Below are 22410 nucleotides of genomic sequence, written 5' to 3' on the forward strand. Positions count from 1 at the left end.
AGGTTTACATTTCAAAAAATAACATATCATTCACTATTTCAAACAATACATAACCCCTCATATTTATAGGTATGAAAGGGGAATACAAAAGGACACAAACATTAATTTTCACAAGAACCTAAACATCACAATCATTAAAATCCTAAATGCTTTTCATAGAAAAACAGCTCAAGCCAAGGAACCGAAGGGGCAACCACGGGAGCCAAGGAGACTGCCCGGAACCAAGGCGCCACAGCCACGGGAGACCACCCAGGCTCGGAAAACCAGCAGCCGGCCATAAATCCAAGGGGCAAAAGCACAAAAAACATTACCCCATGGTAGAAGCCAAGGAGCCACGCATGGGAAAAAACAAATCTTGGATTTCCAAAAGCCGGTTTGGAATTCCAAGAGACTACTATAATGAAAAACATAAAAAGCATAAAAGTACATTTAATAAAAGATAAATATGAACTAAAATGTTAGCTAATAATGAGCTAACCCTTAGTTCAATAAGTGAACTAAAGACCAGCTCATAAATGAGCTAAAATTTCAGCTCAAATTGATTGAGCTTGTAAACTCGGGGAAACCAAAATTGATTTATTTTGGACATGGGTCGACCTCCCCTTTGTCTACATCATGAAGGCATAAAACCGTCATCCTTTTTCACACTCTTGGTGAAGACAGAGAATCGTCATCCTTTTTCACCCTCCTTGTGAAGGCAGAGAACCTTTGTTCTTTTTCACACTCCTAGTGAAGGCATAGAACCTTGACACTGTTGAAAATCTTCTCTCAAAAGTTTCCAGAGGAGATGAACATAAATTTGAAGAAGACAGAGATTCTTGCTTTGGGCAACCTTGTGAATCCCTCACAACTCCCCTTCATTAGATCTCTCACACTTCACTCTCACAATCTCTCCCAAACACTCGCACTCAGTGGACACTCTTAAGAGAAATTTGTAGCAAAGGTCTTAAATGTTAGTTTTTAGGACTTCTTATATAGAAAATACAAGAAAAATCGTTCAAAAACTAAAAATTACAAGTGAACTGACTTTTGATCGTGCAGTATGATCTTGAATCATTTGTACGAACAATTCAAAATATCCTGGTACGAACCTAATTTCGTACACTGTCAGTTGTCTGTACGAACATTTCAAAATTGAATGTGTTCGTCTGGTACGATATGGTACGAACCTTATTTCGTACATTGTTAGTTGTCCGTACGACTTTACTTCGTACGGTACGAACAGTTAATACAAATCACACTTCGTTTGGTACGATCGTGAACAAACCCAATTTCGTACTCTGTCAGTCATCTGTATGAATTCATATCGTACTTTATGAATAGTTCAAAAACGAATGAATTCGTTTGGGACGAACTGGTACGAACCCAATTTCGTACACTGTTAGTCATCTATACGAACTAACATCGTACAGTACGAACTGTTCAAAAATATAAGAACATGATTTGATTAACTGTATTTAGGAGGAAAACTGTCAAATCACTAAATAATTACAAAATCTAAGTTGTAATAGATTCGATCAAATTCAATCACAATGTAGTCACATGTTAGTTAGATGAAAAATAAAAAGAAAAGGAAATCACTAAATAGAAGATCCAGGCTCTCACTGGTATACAAGGATGGTTTTCCCTAAAGTTGTCCGGCAATACTCAACTCAACAATTAACATTCAACCAACTCAAAAAAATTTCAAGTTCTTGAAATTTCAACAATAGATTATTTATAAGTTTAGGAGATGAAGTGATTTTTTGGCTTACTAAACTTTTTTAATATTATTTCAAAGACTAAAAGATGCCAAATGAGTGGAGGAGTGCATTGGTTCATATTTTTAAGAATAAATGTAATGCACATGAGTGTGCGAATTATAGATGAATTAAGTTGATGTGTCATACATTAAAACTATATGATAGAGTTGCTAAGCATAGGTTATGACGTGATACTAATGTTTCTCAAAATCAATTTGAATTCATGCTGAGTAGGTCTACTATGGAAGCTTTACGTTTATTAATAGGTTTGATGGGGAAATATAGAGAGAATAAGGAGGATTTGCATATGATATTTATTGATTTAGAGAAAGCTTATGATAAAGTTTCAAGAAAAGTACTATGGAGAGATCTAGAAAATAAATGAGTTAATAATGCTTATATTCAAGTCATTAAGAATTGTTACTTGTGTTCAAACACATGGTGGTTTGACCAAGTATTTTCCTATTTTGGTTGGATTTCATCAAGGATCAACTTTAAGGTCACATCTTTTTGCTTTAGTTATGGATGTTCTTACTAGACCATTGTAAGAGGATATACCCAGGTGTATGCTTTTTGCTAGTGATATTCTTCTTGTTGATAAGACTAGAGTGGAAGTTGAAGGAAAATTTGAATTATGAAGGTCGACCTTAGAGTCTAAAGGTTTTCGTTTGAGTAGATCTAAACCAGAATACATGGAGTGTAATTTTAGTAGTAATAGATTTAGTGGGGGATTGTGACTTTGGGTGATCTAGTCATTAAAAAAAGTACATATTTTAGATTTATCGGATCTATTGTTTAAAGTGATGGTGAAATGGATAGAGATATTATTAGTAGTATTCAACTTGGATGGTTGAAGTGGAGGAATGTATTAAGCCTATTGTGTGATAGAAAAGTACTCAAACTTATTGGAAAATTCTACAAGATGGTGGTAAGACCTGCAATGCTTTATGACAAAAATTGTTGGCTATTAAAAAAGAAGCATAAAATTGAGTGTTGCATAGATGAGGATGCTCCAGTGGATGAGTGGCTTTACTCTTAGAGATAGATGTGAAACGAGTATATGCATGAAAAAGGTGGGGTTCCTCCATTGGCAGATAAGATTAGAGAGAGTTGCCTTGGATTGTTTGGTGACATTACATGCCGGCCTTCTGATGACTCGGTTAAGAGAGTAGATGTATTAAATTTGACCGATAAGAAATGTAGAGGTAGGCATAAAATGACTTGGTTATAAAGTATTAGAAATGATTTTTTTTATTAGATTTAAATGAGAAGCGACTCTTAATATGACAAAATGGAAAAAAAAAAAATCCATGTAGCCGACTTGTTGTCTTACCCATCCCTTCTCATATTCATCAGAAGTTTTCTTATATCCTAAAAGAAAATTCTATAATAGATATTATACCAAAAATTACTTGACTAGATTGAAAGTTAAGCAAAGTCCCAAATCTTGGTACATTGCAAAAAATTAGAACATTATTTGCTACAATGACAAAATCAGAGCTGACAAGGAATCACAAGAAAGGAAACAAAGGATTCAACTGCATCAATTTAGGCTACAAAAAAAGAACAATTTAAAGAAAGCAACATGCAAAACTCAAAACTCTTAGTGATTTAGGTAAAAAAAAAAAGTTGATATTTGCCAATCAGATCTAAGCATAATTTTTAAGTTTATTATAAAGTTATTTATGAGTGATTATTAGTAGGTTTTTTATATCTCACTAATGCACGAGATTCCATTGATTTCCACTATCATTGGTGGACATAATCTCATTTTCCAGGTTACCTTTTGGAATAATATAAGTAGAACTATCTAGTTAAAGTATTGGATGCCAATTCATGGGAGATAGAAAGAGAATAATTTAGTGCATTGATAATTGTTTACTATAATAAAGTCAAAAAAGACATTGATGATTGGATTAAATCTGAAAGAATTTTTAATTTATAAGCATTCTTTCCAATGCAATGTATGATTTTACGTAACCCTATTTTTCTTATGCTTAATACCTTTGTTTTAAATAAGAGTATTTTAGGAATATACGTCTTTTTTCTTGAATTTTTTTATAAAATTTAATTTCCTATTCACATGATCAACAACACAACTTGTAAGATCTCAATTCTCTCATGTTGCATGTGAAGTTGGTTGTCGTACATGAGAAAATAAGTTAAATAGAAAAATTAGATTTGTAATATTTTCAAGATGCGTATTATTAAAATATCCTGATTTTTAATTTTATCCATTAACTTTAGCTTCAATTTTTGTCACCTTTTATTGAAGGAGTATTTTGGCTCCTATTTAAGGAACCTATGGACTAAATCTGACTTTTCTATTGTCTGGGATTAAAATTTGAGCTCACAAATAGTTAATGGACTGTTTTGATATTTTTCTTAATTTTAAAAATAAATTAATTTATTTTTAAAAATAAAGGGCACTTAAAAATATCAAGTGAAAATTTTTTTAAATAAAAAAAAAAACATAAATGATCCCAAATAGGCCTTAAGATGAAGAATAAACTTGATCACCTTAATATGGCATGATATGTTTTTTTCCCTTGAAACAATAACCATAATAATTTTCGTTGAGCCATAAAGCTCATTAGTATAAACAATTTTAATGTATAGTTCAAAATTCATAGAAAAAATATGTATGTTGACCATTTATACTGACATGAGTATTAATAATCATGTATATAACTAGCTTAGTGCAATGAGCATCTAAACAATATATGTTCTAACAATTGAACAAGTAAAGGACAGAGTCATAAATAATAAGCATGAATGTCTATAAAGGAATTAAATTTTGCTACTAAGTATTCAACCACTTAACGCATTATGTTAATCATATGCTAGCATCAACATATTAATTTTACTTTCATATTTCTATTCTCATTCTTATTGTCATTGTTTTAGAAGTATTCTATAATGGTTATCTAGGTTTTGGTACATTTATAATTCATATGGTCATTACATGACTCATCAGCCAATAATAATTGCGGATAATGTCAGACTTGCTCAACATAGCATTTATCAAATGATCCTTTGAAAAAGATTGGACAACTCCAATATAACTTTTATCTAGAGTCAAGAACCCCTTGTAGCCTCCAACACTTTAGCCAATAACTGCTGCTCATATCCATGCACACATACACATATACACACATATCTATATATATTATAAATGCATATAGAATTTTATAAAAACTTTTCATATAACTTTTTGAGATCTGTGCAAATTGGGAATAAATTTTTGTGTGGTAGACTTTTGATGTTTTTATTATAGAATAAGGATGCTTATGATTGGTGCTTCGTTTCACTAGATTCCTAAAGAAAATGCTTTTAACAACACTATGTCAATAAACACAGCAACACATATGAAGAATTCACATTTAACCATCACACACAAATTTGAGAGGAAAACTAGAATTTTAGCAAGCAATATGCATTTTTACATGTCTCATATTTGACAAATAGAAAGTAAATCCTGCAACTGATACTCTAACAAACGTCACAAATACCAATTTTAGTAAATCTTAAATTTCTTCGGCGCCTAGTTGAAGATCAACAAAGTGCCGAATCTAACTATAGTGTAAAATTCAGTGAAAATAGGTTTCAGGATCTCTTGATATAGTGCCAGAATTGGAGCCAATAATAAATCACTTAAAACAAGAAACAAATGATATAAAGCATCAATTTTGACTACAGTAAATTAACAATCTAAAAGAAGCAATAGGTGTAAGTTATGTCTCCTAACAGTTCAACTAAAATGCAAACAATCATAAGTTATCGGTGGGTTGGAGATTCTACGTAAATAGAATTCCAAGCTTCGTACGGATACAAGGAGAAGGCTTTCTCAAAAGTTGTCATTCAACACTTACATCACTCATAGAATATACATCCAACTAACACATACAAATTTGAGAGAAAATTAGGATTTCAGTAAACAGTAGTGGTTTTTTACATGCCTTGACAACCCATTTTAAAATCATAAAAAGATCCAAAATTGGCAGATTTCCTTTATCCCTGAAATAAATAAATTCCTTGATGAATACTATACCAGAATGGCGTGTGCTGCTTGTCATTCCATAACTTTAACTTTTCTACATCGATGACAAGAACAGAAGAATTCTGTTTTATAAAGTTATCATTTATTCAAAGCCATGCTATATGGTTTTCTAACTATTTTGTTTAGCCATTGGCACTACACTGTAATATGATCATAACAATCAAGTCTGGAGTAGAGTACCAATTATTCTTTCTTCTAGAATAAGTTGCACCGGCTGCTTTACCCAACCATCCATTGTTTTAGATATGAACAGCAAAAGGTTATACTACTATAAGCGGGTGGGGGATGTCACCACTCATGATTTATTATATTACTTGTCGGATATAGTGATTTATCTAACTTTGAATACAGAAAGCTTGTTGATGGCTTTAATATGTAACTGCAGACCAATTATTTTTCAGCCTCTTTCATTTAGCTTCAAGAATACAAAAGATAAGCTTATAAGAAAACTCTAACCTGATGTCAGACCTCTTCAATTTCTGGCTCCCATTATTGTAATAGCAGTGTTCTTTCTATAGCGTTCAATGTAATGTAATGAAACTGCAACTAGAACGGTCATTTCTCATCTTTATATATTTTCTAAGTCATAAATTCATAAAATAGACTGGCAAACTCATTCGCGAGTTTATTCACATCTTTGTTTATTTACAGTGGTGAGAAAGTTCAAGATATCAATTGGCCTGCCCATCTAGAAATTAAAGGAAAAGTACGATTGCCAGCATTTGAAAAATTTATTCAGGAGCTTCCTCGTTCTAGGAACCGAGCATTGATGGTAAGATGCTTCACCAATAATACTTTTGGAATGCATATGCGGTTGATTTATCTGAATTCTCTAATAATGATAGTTGCGAGTTTCATGGTGTTTTTGGTAAGCATCAGATGAAATTGATTAGAATTATTTCTATGCTGACTGAATACAGCCTTACAAATTCCTTTCATCCCCTCATGTTTTTTAAAACAAAATTTAGAGTTCATGAATTAAACCATGTTGACATTGTGCTACAATATAAGCTTACCATGTTGCCGACCTTAGTATGACGTTGTAACCTATTGTAGAACCTAATACAAGAAACAACTAACCAGGATGTAAACTATACAGAGACTTTGCAAAGATATCGTAGTGAGGCAAGAGCTTCTGTAGTTGAGATTTCATTTTTACTAAATTGGTATACATATTTCTCTCCGCATCATCTACCTTTGAAGGAATCTAAATTTGCTTTTTCAATAAAATATTATTCCCAAGATATTCTCACGACAACACAATCATTTTTGGAAGTAACTGATTAATACTAATAAAAGCGTTGAACAAGAAGGTAATTTTTATCAAACTTTGGCTTCAACTTTGATGTTGTTGTCTCAAACTAATTATATTCAGCTCAATTTAGTGGCAGTAATCATTCGTTGAAGTTAATAATAGGTATGAGGCCACTAAGACCACGGGATATTACAATATGCATCAAATGTATCTCAATAACAAGTATGGTTATGCAAGGTCTGGATAATATGTTCAACTCAAAAAAGTGTAACTAGGCACCATGTTACATTTTTGCATTCTGCGATACTGACAACTAATTGAATAATACTTAGCAGGATGAAATAACAATATGGTAAAATTAGTGTAATTATCTTCAAAATGTTCACAGAATTTTCAATCTTTCTTCATTAACATCTTAATATTGCTAATAGACCTAAGAACCATTCTCCTAATTGTCAATCTAAAACCTTTTTAGCAGGGTTGAAATTTTAGCTTCAATATTTTTGATTTGTGTGGGGATTTTGAGCTGGGCTTGGTTCAGATTAAGTTGGCTGATGATTGGTTTTAAATATAAATATTATTTTATTTAATATTTTATAATCACACATATATAAAAATGTGTATATAAATGCAACAACAACATCAAGCTTTTATTCCATTACGCAGGGTTGGCTAATCATTTTTCTCCATTGTGTCATGTTAAGGAACAATTATTAGGTCCTCCGACTGGACGTAGAGCTACGTTCAGTCGGAGCTAAAATCGTGCCAAAAAACGAGAAATACAGAGTAAATACCAAGCAATACCAAACAATAACGAGGAATACCATCATGTGAAGACCCAATACCGAGTTATACTGAGCTATACCGAGCAATACCGAGTTATACAAAAAAATACCGAGTTTTTTCTAGGTATTTTTTTTTTCTAACTCGGTATTGCTCGGTATAGCTCAGTATCACTCGGTATTGGTTTTCACAGAGCGGTATTCCTCGTTATTACCAAATAGTACCTAGCAATACCGAGCAAATACCGAGTTTTTTGGCGGGATTTTAGTGCCGACCGGACGTTCCTCTACGTCTGGTCGGAGGACCTAATAATTGTTCCATGTTAAGAGTCAAATTCTCATTTAAATCTAATTAAAAACATCATTTCTATATTTTCTAACAAAATCTTTTTAGGTATACCTCTACCTTTCTTAACATTGGTCAAATCTAATACATTTATTCTTCTAATCGGGTCATCGGAAGGCCGACGTTTTATGCTACCAAACCATCTAAGGAGACTCTCTATAATCTTATTTCCATTGGAGCTACTCCAACCATTTCACTTATATATATGTTTTGCATTTCATCTCTAAGAGTGAAGCCACTCATCCATTTGACCATCCTCACCTCTACAACACAAACTTATTTTTATACTTCTCTTTTAATAGCCAACAATTTGTTCCCGAAAGCATTGCAGGTCTCAGCACCATTTTATAGAATTTTCTCTTAAGTTTGAGGGGTACTTTTCTGTCACACAACATGCCTGATACATTTCTCCACTTCAATCATACAACTTGAATTCTACTAATTATATTCCCATTTATTTCACCATCACTTTGAATGATAGACTTGGGATTTCTAAAACGTGTACTCTTTTTATAGATTTGATTGCCCAAAGTCACAATCCCCCCACTATATCTATTAGTACTAAAATTATACTCCATGTATTTTGTTTTAGATCTACTCAAACGAAAATCTTTAGACTCTAAGGTTGACCTCCATAATTCAAGTTTTATTTCAACTCACTCTCCAGTTTTGTCAACAAGAAGAATATCATCAGCAAAAAACATACACTATAGCACATTCTCTTACAAATGTCTAGTAAGAAGATCCATGACTAAAGCAAAAAGGTATGGATTTAAAGTTGATTCTTAATGTAATCCAATTGAAATAGGAAAATACTTGGTTAAATCTCCTTGTGTTTGAACACAATTAATAACTTTTGCATATATATCCTTAATGACTTGAATATAAGCTTTATTAACTCATTTCTTTTCTAGAACTCTCCAAAGCACTTCTCCTGGAACTTTATCTTTTACTTTCTCTAAATCAATAAATATCATATGTAGATCCTCCTCATTCTCTTTATACTTCTCCATCAAACCTCTTAATAAATGTGTAGCTTCTATAGTATACCTACGTGGCATGAATCCAAATTGATTTTGATAAGCATTAATATCACATTGTAATTTATGCTCAATAACTCTCCCTTATTTTTAATTTATGACACATTAACTTAATTTCTCTATAATTCACACACTCTTGTGCATCATTTTTATTCTTAAAAATAGGAATCAACACACTCTTTTTCTACCCATATATTTTTTTTAGTCTTCAAAATAATATTTACAAGTTTCATAAGAAAACAATTCCTTCTCTCCTGAGCATTTCCACTCATTCATTGGAATATCATCAGGTCCAATAGCCTTTTAACACTTCATTGTTTTAGAGTCCTCTCTAACTTTGGTTTTGCTAAGATGATGATAAAAATAAAAAAAATTTATTTTTATTTAGGGTACTATGGTCATTAAAGTTAATCATATTCTCACAATTTTTATTGAAAACTTAATGAATATCTTCTTGTTATAGAAATATTTTTTGATGGTCATCCTTAATGCACTTCACTTGAACTAAATCCTTCTCTAATATCTTTATTTGGCTAACTTATATACCTTTCGCCCTTCTTAGTATCTATTTCTTTCTTTTTTTTTTCGCCCTTCTTAGTATCTAATATATTGTATAATTATTAAAAGCTAAATTCTTTGCGTCGCATATTACTTACTCCTTACCAAGTGGTTTAAAATTGTGCAATTTGGTATTGAGGCATTATTAGTTCGTGAGGCGAGGCATAAGCCTCAAAATTAAAAAAATGCTTAAAGTGAAAATAAATGTCAAAACTGATTTTTTCTATAATATCTAAATAATATTTTAAAAGATGAAATATTAATTTTCTATTGAACTATGATGTAATAAATTGACATACATATAAAATAAAAAAAATGCATAAGATGCAAAGTGACAAGTGATACATTGCGTGAAATAAAATTGAAATTCAAATATTACAAGAGAAAAATAATATTAAATATAAGAATTACATAATAATATTATATGTAACATCAAGTTTAACTCTAAATTTTGTTCTCAGTTTCTTACTCATCCACATTTAATTCCTAAAGAAAATTGAAATAATTGGCAATAACTCAGAAATCATCTACACTGCCATCACTGAAGAGGTTTTTATTTGATTCGTCGTCATAACAAATTGGTCTCTCAATGGTCTCATCCTATAGAGTCCAATGCCTCCCAATCTTCTTATGATTCATTTATTTCAATCATATTTATCTTTCATAAATTTTTGTCATCAACATAAAGATGAGATTAATTTTTCAAAATTTTTAGTGGAGGAGGTGGTGTTCATTTTTTAATTGATCCACAACAGTGGCTATTACGGTGGTGGCTACGGCGAAGGCGGTGGGTTGGCGATCGGGGCAGTCGAGGGGAAGTTGTTATGGCTCAAGGATGCATGAAGGCGTGATTTGCTTTGGACTTTGGTTTAGGATTTAGGTAACTTTTAATAAAAAAATATATAACTAGGGTGAGGCATATGCCTCACGCTAGCAAGGCGAGGTGCGTCTCATGGTGAGCCTCATAAAGAAAGCTTAAGGCATAAGCATCAAGGCATTTTTCACTAGAATTATGCTGAGGCGAGCCTCATATTATACAATTTTAAACAATGCTCCTAATAGGCCCCTTTATATCTTTCCTATTTTTGAGCTTTTATATATTGTGGGATCCGAAAATTCGCTCTCTGGCCTCTCCGTGGATCCCTTTTCTTCCTTTCTTTTGGGTCGTCGAGGAGAGTTTTAATGATTAAGTTCTGAGGCAAATTTTTAGAAGGCATATTAGGTTGTGAATAAGACATCGCCCAAAGATTTCACCCTCATTTTATGAGAATTTTATGATATGAGTTCAGGTTTCCTATAGGCGCAAGCCCTTATAGTTAATTATCCCTCCCGATAGTAGGAGAAAACTTTTGATTAAGGCTAGTCATCAAATAAATACATAGTATTTGACACATAGTAGTAGCATAGTTTTGGGCATTTAAACATTTGATATTTAAAATTAGAAATTCGCCATCTTGCACTTAAAGTGGATGGTGGGGGAAGTGATGATGGACCCGATCAAGATCTCATGGTTTCGTCATCCCGGTTCATTATGGTCCCTAGTCTACTTAGTTAGAGGAGGTAGTCGACCCAACTTGATAGAAAGATCCTTGTTGGGAGCCATGGGTTGCTTCGTTCAAGAGTATCTTGTAGACATGGGGTGAATATTTTGTCTAAGGGGACAAATTTGAATCCACCTTAACTAACGGAGGACTTTTTGCCCTATCAATTATATCCTATTGATTCATATCTCAAGAATTTGATTCTATTGGGGAGCATACGGGCTCTAACCATGATCGTAATTTAGTTGTGTTATTTGGTTGCAGAACAACCCAGTTTAGAGGGTTCCGGTCATAACCTTTTACCTGTGGTGCCATTTGACAGCGAAACCACCTGTTAGATGACACATGCCACGTCCTTAGTGGCAAGAGACTATCTGAGAATGACTCATAGTAATATTCTTGACCAAACATTAGTTCTTTATGAGTTGAAGTAATTTTCAAATTTGTTCACCTCAGTAAATTGTTGCGGATGGTGGAAGTATTTTACTTTAAGTGTTTGATGATTAATTTCAATTTTAAATATTTTAGTTTTTTGAATTTTTTTGGAATTTTGAATATTTTATGAGCTTTTAGGAGTCATTTTTTAAATATTTGAGGTCCATTCTATTGAGGTTTTCTGTCAACACGACCATCATCAAGGTTTTTCATGGACAATTTCATTTTCTCGGTTGAACCTTGTCGACTATGTCTATTTGTCGACAAAGGATCGGATTCGTTGTAGGCTTTGTGCCTTTGTTAATGATTTTTTTTATTGTAGGCCTTCAAGGCCTAATATGAATGTATAAAATAAATATCTCGGTCAACGCCGTGACCTTATATTTGTTTGATAGTTCGAGCCGTGTCGATTTCTCTCTAGTCGCATAGAAGGATCAAACTCGAACTTAAATTTATCATTTAACATTCACAACATCCTCATGCGTTATGTGTATACCCATAACACGCTTGGCGGGGCCCATACAGGTATATGATTTTGCATACAATTTGTATGACACAGTTATATGATTATCATACATATATGACGGATATGTATGTCGTGGATGCATATGTATACGCATTTGCATGAGTGTTTGCATGTTCACATAATAAGTTATGCATGTTGCAATACATGCAGGAGGGCATTTTTACATATTTGACATCAATCAGCCATGCATTGTCCTTCGAGTGTGCACAACGTTCTATTTGGGAGCTTATAAATGCCTTATGTCTGCTTGTACGAGTGTTGCAAATCCGGTGGCGTATTTAGCATGCACGTTGGACTTCAGTTGTCATGCATTAGCAATGCGGTTCATCTATTTCATCTTCCGCATGTTGTCTTTGCTGATGTATTATGTATTGGAATTGATAGACTCATTTTTTCTGCTTGTATGCATGTTGCAGATCTGGTGGCGTGGCATTGCGAATTGAATTTCATCTTTTGCACGTTGTCTTTGCTGATGTGTTATGTATTGGAATTGGTAGACGCCTTCTGTCGGCTTGTATACATGTTGTAGATCCGATGGCGTAGATGGGTTGTCGTGCAACACTAAATTCTTGTTGGCAAGTGGTGATCGTTTGAAAGATACACTAACTTCCTTGAAGAGCCGGTGAATGCCTTTTGTCAAATTGCACGAATGTTGTGGATCCGGTGGCGTGGCGCTACTCTACAGATCATTTGTTGCTTTATGCAGGTGGACTGTCATGCACTGACAAGTTTCTTGCAAATGCTTGTGTATGTCTGCATTTGTGATTCAATAAAAAATTTAGGAAAAGCTAAGATTGCAAACATATATCATCTTCCTTTCAAAATAACAAAAAATAACACAATAATAGACAAAATCCTGCTAAGGTGACACACAAACAAGACTTTCCTTAATATAACTTAAAAAAAGACAACTCAAACGAGCAATACTTTCTTAAAAAACACAATACAACTTTTCAACTTGTAATAAACTATAACACAACACAACCAACTTACAACCAAGGTTTTAAAAGGCGAAATCGGGAATCGAGGCGTTTTGTCTAAGCGAGGCGAGTCGTAAACCTCGAGGCGGATCGAGGCGTAAGCCTCAAAACGATAAAAATAAGGTAATTTAAAATTATAAATAATGACAAAATATTAATCAATATTAATTAGAATATTAAGGTAAAACAAAATTTAAATTAAAAGAGAGTTATAATGTCAATGTTAAATAGACTTATAGATATAAGACTAAAGAACAATTTGATTCAATTAACATAAAATAAATAATAAGATATGTAAAAAAATTACCAGAATATCTTGATAAGAATTTTAATCATGATGATATTAAAGTTCTTTGGCATATATTAAAAATAGTAATATATAAATTATTAATATTCTATAAATTTTAAAATAGATATAAAAATTTGAGCTTCACTTTGATTAATTTTTATCAATATTTTATGTATATTTAATTAATATGAAATTTTTCCAACAACAAAAAAAAGACAATTGATATTGATATTATTCAGTTAGTGGTTTTATTGATTAATGGTGGCGAGACATGCAATGCTTTTAAGACGCTGAATATTAGCCTTTAGAAGAGAAGCATAAAACTAATTCTTGTTGTTTTAAACTCCTTGAGCAAAGGAAGAAAGCCCATTACCTGCAGTTGTCGAAGCCAAAGTACACGAAAGCGAAAGCAGGTAAAGCTTAAACAGTGGTCGAACATGTAGTGTTATCTTCAGTTCGAGCTCCGACTTCACACGAAGCGTGACGAATCCAAACCAGCGTCGAACAGGAAGAAAGGTCGTCCGCGAGCACTTCTGCCGGATCGAAGAACTCACTTGTGGTCGAACACGAAGCAGCTCTCAAAAGGGACGAAGTTGAAGCAGCGCGCTTGAAAGATAAGGAATTTGTTCTTCTCTGTAAGCTCCGTCGAATCCTAAAATGAGGCGTCGCCTCACGCTGCCTCGAGGCGTTACGCCTCGCTGAAAAAAATCGCACGCCTCATCGAAAAAAATCACACACCTCGTCAAATACATTGAGGCTTAAGCTTCAAAGCGCTGGGTTAGAGCCTCGAATTGAGTCGCGCCTCTGTTTGGACACCTCGACCGCTTTTTAATTGATGCTTACAACTAAATATTTTTAAAAGTTTGAGAAGAAATATACAAATAGGGTGGACACTTGCGGAGAGAATAAATAGATAAGAAGCCCAAGATGAAGCCAAATGGAGGAGAAGAGAAAGTGGATATAGCTTGCAAGCTATCCAAGAAGAAACCCTCAGGTTTTTAACTCAAAAAAATAACCATAATCTTCTCTAAATGTCACAAAACAACCCCTATTTATAAGAGAAGAAAGGGAGCCAAACATCCAAATAGCCGCTTAATCAAACCAATAAAACAGAGGGAGGCAAAAGACCAAAAATACACCCGGTTGGAGCAACTCACGAAGAGGCACGCGGGACACAACCAACGAACGAACAACGCCAGGGGGAAAGAACCGGGATAGGCAGAGGAAACAAAGAGGTAAAAACAGGGGAAATGAACCCGGGCAACCAAATGAGCAACAAGAACTCAGCAGCTAGCAACTCAAGTCAGCAAATGCCAAGGGAATCGGGAAAGCTATGCAGGAACCGAATAACCCAAAGCAAGGGGGAGGGCTTGCTTACATCAATTTATTACGAGCTTATTTCTTTTGGCTATAGTAAATGCACACTTGCAGTACGTTCACTTTCGTTATTTGTAGGCAAGGTTGCTGCATATACTGCAAACCTTTCGCTGTCGTTTGCGGACAAGTGACACTGAATACAAATCTTCTAGTTCTACCCGTAGGTAGGCTACTGAATGCATGATGGATCATTTGTTATTATTCATGATGCTATAACTCATTTTGCTGCTTTCTGCATGACGAGCTTTTTGTAGTAGCTCATAGAAGCTTGCATCTGCTGCATATTCTTCGCCATCGTTTGTAGGCGTTAGTGTGTTTTGTTGTAGGTCGATGTTGATTGTTGGCTGAGTTTCACTGTATGTTGCATTGTATGTGTTTGTAGGGATATCACCATGATTACTGCTTCCCTATTATCATTGCTTGCATGCGTGCAGGTGTAGCATTTTCCATATGTATATTGCACATTCCTTACCATCCTTAGAAGTGATCTGCAACATGCATAACGAACCTGACAGCACTGCTAGTTGATATTAGCATCCAATTGGCTTGAAGACCTTCAACATTTATAGGAGGCTTCATATCATATTTTTCAATTGATTTTTACTTGCAGATTGATTTGATTGGAATGTTCCAAGTTATTTCAATTTAACTATTCTTCATTTATGTGCATTGAGAGCTTATCCCCTACAAACTACTTGTAGTTTGTTTGTATGCGGGTTGCCATGGGCGTCATGAGTTTGTGCTTGCACCCTTAGGTGAATCATTCCGCATACCACAAGTCTACTACGTATGCTCATAAGAACTGGTACTCACTGTAGGTCCTTGGCCCTTATCTATAAATTAACTAACGGAACGTGATATGCCATTTTAATTTCATCACTCATGGGAAAAGTACATATACAACTATTGTATCCATTGTGCATCTTCTACATTTGTTCATGAATGAATCATGGCATACATTACACTCATCTTGCCTTCCATTGTTGTATGCAAGCAAGTCACCATATTATCTACAATCTTTGTTAATTATTTCTTATCGATGAGTTATGTTGAATGTTATAAATTTTTTGTTGTCCTTTGAAGATAACTCACAGCTTGTATAGTGAACTCGCTTGTTAATGTTTGCATTCCAATCAATGTAATGACTCCTTGATATTTCATTTAGGTTTATGTTATTAATTGCAAATATATCATTGTTGCAATATATCATTGCACTTTTCATTTAATTTTCACTTGCACAATTAATTTTGTTATTTTGCAAGATTATAGGGTTGTTTTAGAGGTTAGGTCTTGTTCCCTGTAATTATGAGTTTGGTTCCTTGTTGTCCTTATTGCTCAATTTTAGGTCCTCTGTTCTTTGAAAATTTTGGCAGCCCTCCAGCCCTCATTTAGGGAAAATTACAGGAGTCATAACCTGCCCATCACATTAGAGAAAGACGTGCGTGTTCGATTTCTAACGATACCGCGACATAGTCTTCGGTCTCACCATGTCAGAGAAAGGCGTGCATGAGTCTTCAGGAGTGCCTGTTTGAAAGTGCAATTTTTCCCCGCTAGCACTGAGGCACATAAACGGGTACTTAATTTTTACCCCGCCACGTTAGAGAAAAGCGCGCACAAAGCTCACCCACCTTAATGTCACAAGCCTCCTTTTTTTATGCTTGTTTGGATCCTGCTAGTCTTATTTTGACATGACTAAAGCCTAAGATTTTAGTCTTGCTTAATTCAGTTCCAATTGGGCTGAATTAGACTTTAGATAGTCTCTCATTCATTAATGGTTAAGTTTCGTGTATTTCGAAGGTCACTAGTTTTATTCGTTTAAATTAGTCACTTTGTTTATGCACCGACAAATTTACTCCTTTTCATACTCGCATTAGTGGTAGCTCCATGCATTATGCATACCTATTTTTAAGCATTCTATTCAAATTATTTGTGATGAAAACTATTCGTGAAAGTGAAATTGAGTAAGCCCTTGTCAAGAAGAGAACTATCACAAACATAGTAAGAAGAACTGTCTTTTTGATATACTTTTCTGGTTCTATTGGTATTGCGGCCCTTAGCGCAATTGATTGAATCATATAAATTATAACTTTAAAAAGATCTCAAACAACTCACCAAAGCAGGAAAGCTAGGCTCTTTCAGAAAATGGATTCATATTTGAAAAGTGCACAACCGCATAGATAAGCTCACACCAACCCGTCCATTGTGGATCTAATTCGAGATTTTTCTTAGGAGGTATTGAAATAGAATCGGAATGTAAGAATATCTTTTCATATAGAAGAAAAGCTTTTTTATTGATTCAAATGCTTTACCTAAGGGATATAGGGATAGAGTTGGAGGAAAAATCTTCTACCACAGGACAGTTCTCCATCAAATTGATCCATCTAAATCAAAACCTTTCACGATTGTATGGTCTAGTCTTAACTATCATGGTCTGTACAAATTCAACATTACAAAATAAATGAAAGCACTTTTTTATTCATGTGAAAATATTACCACTGCAAATTTATCATATATAAACATGGGGAGCAGAAAGCATGCTGGTATGTCATCATATTTTGCCAGAAATGGTTCTACTTACTGGTTAAATATTTTATAATTAGACCTCCATTGCTTAGATAACCTGTTATGCTGAGAGGTTATAGGCTTCATGGTTTCTAGGTAATATCCCTTTGTTGGAAGGTTGGATCTTGCAAAAGTGACCTGGCAGGCATGAGGGAGGTATGGCACTGTGTTATGCTGTTCCTCTTGAATATTCAAGATTCCTCATTATTTTTTGATATTTTTCATTTAATCTTTCAGGTTGCAAAGGGTTATACGGAATCTGAGAAGGTTGGGTTTGCACAAATAGCTCCAGGCTTCGATCTTTATGTATGCCCTCGTAATGACATCATAATTACTATACTCGCTAAGTATGGTTTTTTCAAAGGAATGGCAGCAGTTGAAGAAGATCAGGATTCGTTAATTGGTTGTGTTGTATGGCGTAGAAGCCAATCATCCACAAACTACGTTTCTAAAGATACAGCGGGGAAGAAAACTCTCATAGAGCAGCCCCTCAATTCAACTGGAACACCCATTCAAGGAATGAACTCACCTGCCATGGAAGCACGTGAATGTGAAAAGAAGCAACTTATGCCAACTGAAACAGAACTAAAAGCAGCTTTGGACCTGCCTGCTTCTGGGGCTAGTACAGTCATTTCTCTGACTGATAATACAATATCTATGATTACTGAAAACAAATCTGCACTTTCAAGTAGCAATTTACACCATGCCAGCATTTTCCAAGGTGGTTCCGTCCAAACAATATCTTCTTCAATCCCATACAGTTTTCCGGTAGTACCAGCTCAGCAGAAAACTCCTGAGAGGCCTTCTTTGAACTTGTTGCAGGAGAATAGGAAGCCAGCTGACACTATTCCTCTAGCACAGAATTCAGGAAAAGATGAAGCAGTTCTGGTTTCAAACTCGTGGACACAGTTTGCTTTACCTTCTCAAATTGCTCCTGCAGTTATGCTGGGAAATTCTCTTTCAAGCAGTGTTTCACAGAGCCTTGGAAACTTTGGCTCTGGTCCTGCTCCAGGACCCAGGCCTTTAATCCCTGTAAATTCCTCAAATTTTCAGTTTCAGCCACAAGTGGAGCTGAAGATTCATTCCAGTGCTGGGAGTGATTCAAACTGTGCTGGAAAGAATCTTGATCCATGCTTTCAAGCAACACAACCTGCTCTTCTTGAACGGCCTCCTTTACCGCTTGAGCTCCTGCATAGACTCACCCAGTCAAATGAAAACATACCCAAGGTCAGTTGTCCGATCGAAATGGTCTCTTGATGTAATTTCTCATGCTAAACTCCTACTTGAAAACTTCCCAACTCAATGATATCTTTTCAGGCTATTATTAATGGAGGGATGCTACAAGATGAGATTCATATCATGCATCAGATAGTAACAAGAGGACCCCATGATGTTTTGGAGACAAGTGCGCCTTCTGTTCCTCAAATTCAGCTAACTTGTGAGGGTTCCAATAGTGATGGAAAAGAAAAAGAAAAAGAAAAAGAAGATGATGATGATCTCCCAGAATTTGACTTCAGTTCTGCATGTGGAGAACAAGAAGCGCCCATTAGCAGATTTGTTCCCGGATGCTCTCAGCAAACTCATTTCCTCAATGCGCCGCCTCGAAATGAAAAACTCTCATTTGAAGCACCTTGGAGCGCAGGTGATCCCACTTCAATAGAAACAAGCACAAAGCCGTTTGAGGCCTTGCAACATAGGCCTAAGCTTTCAACTTTTCCCAGCAACTTACTAAATTCCAATGAAGGACTTTCCCTTCCCAAAAACTTCGGAAGGTTTATCTCTGAGAAGACTCCTTCAACTGAGCGTTATCAGTTAACCTGTCAGCCGAGTTTCCTGAAGGAAACAAAGGATTTGGGTAACAATCCAAGGCATGGATTTGGTTTGGAACGTAAAAGCCTCTGGGATGATGACGATGATGACATGCCTGAATGGTGCCCACCCGACCTTGAGCTTCCCGATGAGCCACCTCCGATTGCAACTAAATGTGCACCGTTATCATTTCATCCTTCTCAAAGCCATGATTTGCAGCAAAGATCTCGGCCTGGTTTGCTCGGGCCATGCCCTCCCTCTGAAGCCCCAGCAAGTGGATCACTGCAAACAAGACCTGTAGATGAATTTGTACGGTTTAGTAAGCCTCCATTGGGATCTCGTCGTCGCAGAGATTCCTTGAGACCTCAAGCAGATAAATTTAGTAGGAGACAAACTCCTTATGCTGCTGATGGAAGGCGGCATAGGCGCTAAAACTCAGTTCAAATCCTGTGATTATTTCTGTATCATTATGTGATAAAGGTTGGGGGTGGGTTTATTCTTTCACTCCTTTGTTGTCTCTGTAACCAGTAAACTGGTCTTTGCATATTGGCAGTAGTAATTGTGTGCTTTCTTCACTATGGATCTGATCTCTTCGAGATGTATTTGTTGCGTAAGGCAACAGTTCCAGTCCTTGAATTATAAAAACTTAGTGAAGTGTTTAGTTTCAGTCAGGTTCCTTCCTTCAACTCTACTTGCATTTATGTCTAAGTAGCCAAATGATGCCTTAAAGTTTACTTAAATGTGCATTTAAGTCTAGTTTTTTCAAGTTTTCTTTGTTTTGTTGAAGTTTGGTAGCCTAAAACTCGTTCAAAGAGTTATGCAGGAAAGCTTGAAAGCGTTGAGAGAAATCCCAGAGATGAAGAGGAAAGACAGAACAACTAGATAAGCATCATCATATCAAAAACTACAATCCCTGTAGAGTACCAAAGTAAAATCCTTTACATTGCTCAATTGTAGGGGTGTCAATATTTGACCCGACCCAAAAATTCGACCCGAATCTGATCAAAAAATTTCGGGTTCGGCTCAACCCGAACTCGAATCAGGTCGGATTCAGGTTAGGGATTTCGACCTATTTGTAGACTGGGTTGGGTTCGGGTTGACCCGGAAACCTAAAATCAACTTGGTTTGATCCGTTTTAATTAATTTAGGAGGGTCTTAAAAGATTATTATGAAATAAGTAAATGATATGTTAAACAAATAATAAATATTATTGCCTAAATTAAATTAAGTTTGATTTTTTTTAAATAAATTGAAGTGAATCTTACCTTAATTTAATTTAGATTTAAATAAATTGAATTAAATAAAAAAATTTAGTAAAACATACTCAAATCTTGTCGAGTTTGAGTTGACCTGGACTTGAAGAGGGTCGGTTCGGGTTCGGAAAATTGACCAGTTGCAAAAACTGGTTGGGTTTGCGTCGGGTCGAACAATATTGGGTTAGTTTTGGGTTGAACCCGAACCCGACCCGTGACCCGATTTTGACAGCCCTACTCAATTGTTGATTCAGAGAGTTGAGTGAATTCAACTGAAGCTATTCAGATGATTTTGTTAAGTCTTTTTTTGTAGTCACTGGTTAATTAGGGTGCAGAAGTCATCGAAAGTGCCGCAAATGTCGAGCTAACTTGTTTTATTGTTCATATTAATGATGACTGTTCAATTCAATTTAAAATTTATGATTGATTTAAGATCTATTGTCAATCTTCAATCTTGTTCATTTGTGCTTGGGATTGGCTGTGAAGGGTTTCTTCTTTTTCTTACATGATGAATCAAATGAAGTGAATCTGCAAGTCATTGAAATGGGTTTCTCTAATTTTTAAGAATTATTTAATTTTATTTATATATATTATATCAAAGAACATAGAGAAAGAAAAAAAAATCATCTTGAAAATTAAACAAAGTAACAACAACAATAACATCAAGTCTTTATCCCACTACGTGGGGGTCGGCTTTATGAATCATTTTTCTCCATTGTGTTATATTAAAAGTCAAATTTTTGTTTAAATCTAATAAAGAAAGGTCATTCCTAATATTTTCTAACCAAGTCTTTTTAGGTCTACCTCTACTTTTCTTAACATAAGTCAAATATAATACATCTACTCTCCTAATCGGGTCATCCGAAGGCTGCCATTTTATGTGACCAAACCATCTAAGGCGACTTTCTCTAATCTTATGTTCTACTGGAGCTACTCCAACCTTTTCATGTATATGCTCATTTCGTATCCAATCTCTAAAGGTAAAGTCACTCATCCATCTGAGCATGCTCATCTCTGCCACATTTAACTTAGTATTATACTTCTCTTTTAATGGCCAACATTCGGCACCATAAAGCATTGCAGGCCTCACTACCATCTTATAGAAGTTTTCCTTAAGTTTGAGGGATACTTTTCTATCACATGACAAGCCCGACGCATTCCTCCACTTCATCCATCCAAGTTGAATTATGTTGATAATATCCCCATCAATTTCACCATCACTCTAAAAAATATATCCAAGATATCTAAAATGTGTACTCTTATTAATGACTTGATCGCCCAAAGTCACAATTCACTCACTAGGTCTATTACTACTAAAATTAAACAAAGTAAAATAACTATTTTTTAATTATTATTTTTTAAAAAATTATTATACAATAATGTAATAATATTCTAATGTATTATTTTGGAAAATTTTAATTTATGTGCCTCATAATACTAAAAAAATGAGAAATATGCGCATTGCTTGTTTTCTTGGTGAAATATGTTTGAAAGTTTGTTTTAGATCACAATAGCCCACCTTTTGATCGTTAATAATTTTTGAAATTTGCTATGAATAGCATTGATTCAAATAATGCTTCAACTTTATTTGAATATTATTTGGATAGGGCTCTAATATGGTTTGAATAGTAGTCGAATACAGTATTAACATTGTTCAAATAGTGTGGGAATATGATTCAAACATTGTTATAATATGGTTTAAATATGGCTCAAACAAGATTTTGAGAGGATTTGAACATCGTTGAAAGAGGATTCAAATATGGCTAAAATATTATTAGAATATTGTTTAAGTAGGATTTACCTACGATAGATGAGACAAAGTGCAGTATAATTACTTCAGCATAATAAACTATAT

The 22410-nt window shown here is 34.6% G+C and overlaps 1 protein-coding gene across 2 annotated transcripts in view; it reads left to right on the forward strand.

The window, feature by feature from the left end:
• The window catches only part of LOC110114349, a 66334-nt gene extending 46300 nt beyond the window's left edge, over positions 1 to 20034 (forward strand). For both annotated transcript variants that reach the window (XM_020847200.2, XM_020847201.2), the window contains exons 3-6: positions 6454 to 6574; positions 17590 to 17649; positions 17731 to 18720; positions 18811 to 20034. In XM_020847200.2, coding sequence (XP_020702859.1) covers positions 6454 to 6574; positions 17590 to 17649; positions 17731 to 18720; positions 18811 to 19734 — 2095 coding nt within the window. In that variant the 3' untranslated portion in view covers positions 19735 to 20034. The remainder of the gene's footprint in view (positions 1 to 6453; positions 6575 to 17589; positions 17650 to 17730; positions 18721 to 18810) is intronic.
• The last annotated feature ends 2376 nt before the right edge of the window (positions 20035 to 22410 follow it).

Source organism: Dendrobium catenatum, unplaced genomic scaffold (assembly GCF_001605985.2).
Source record: "Dendrobium catenatum unplaced genomic scaffold, ASM160598v2 fragScaff_scaffold_146, whole genome shotgun sequence".
Taxonomy (NCBI): domain Eukaryota; kingdom Viridiplantae; phylum Streptophyta; class Magnoliopsida; order Asparagales; family Orchidaceae; genus Dendrobium; species Dendrobium catenatum.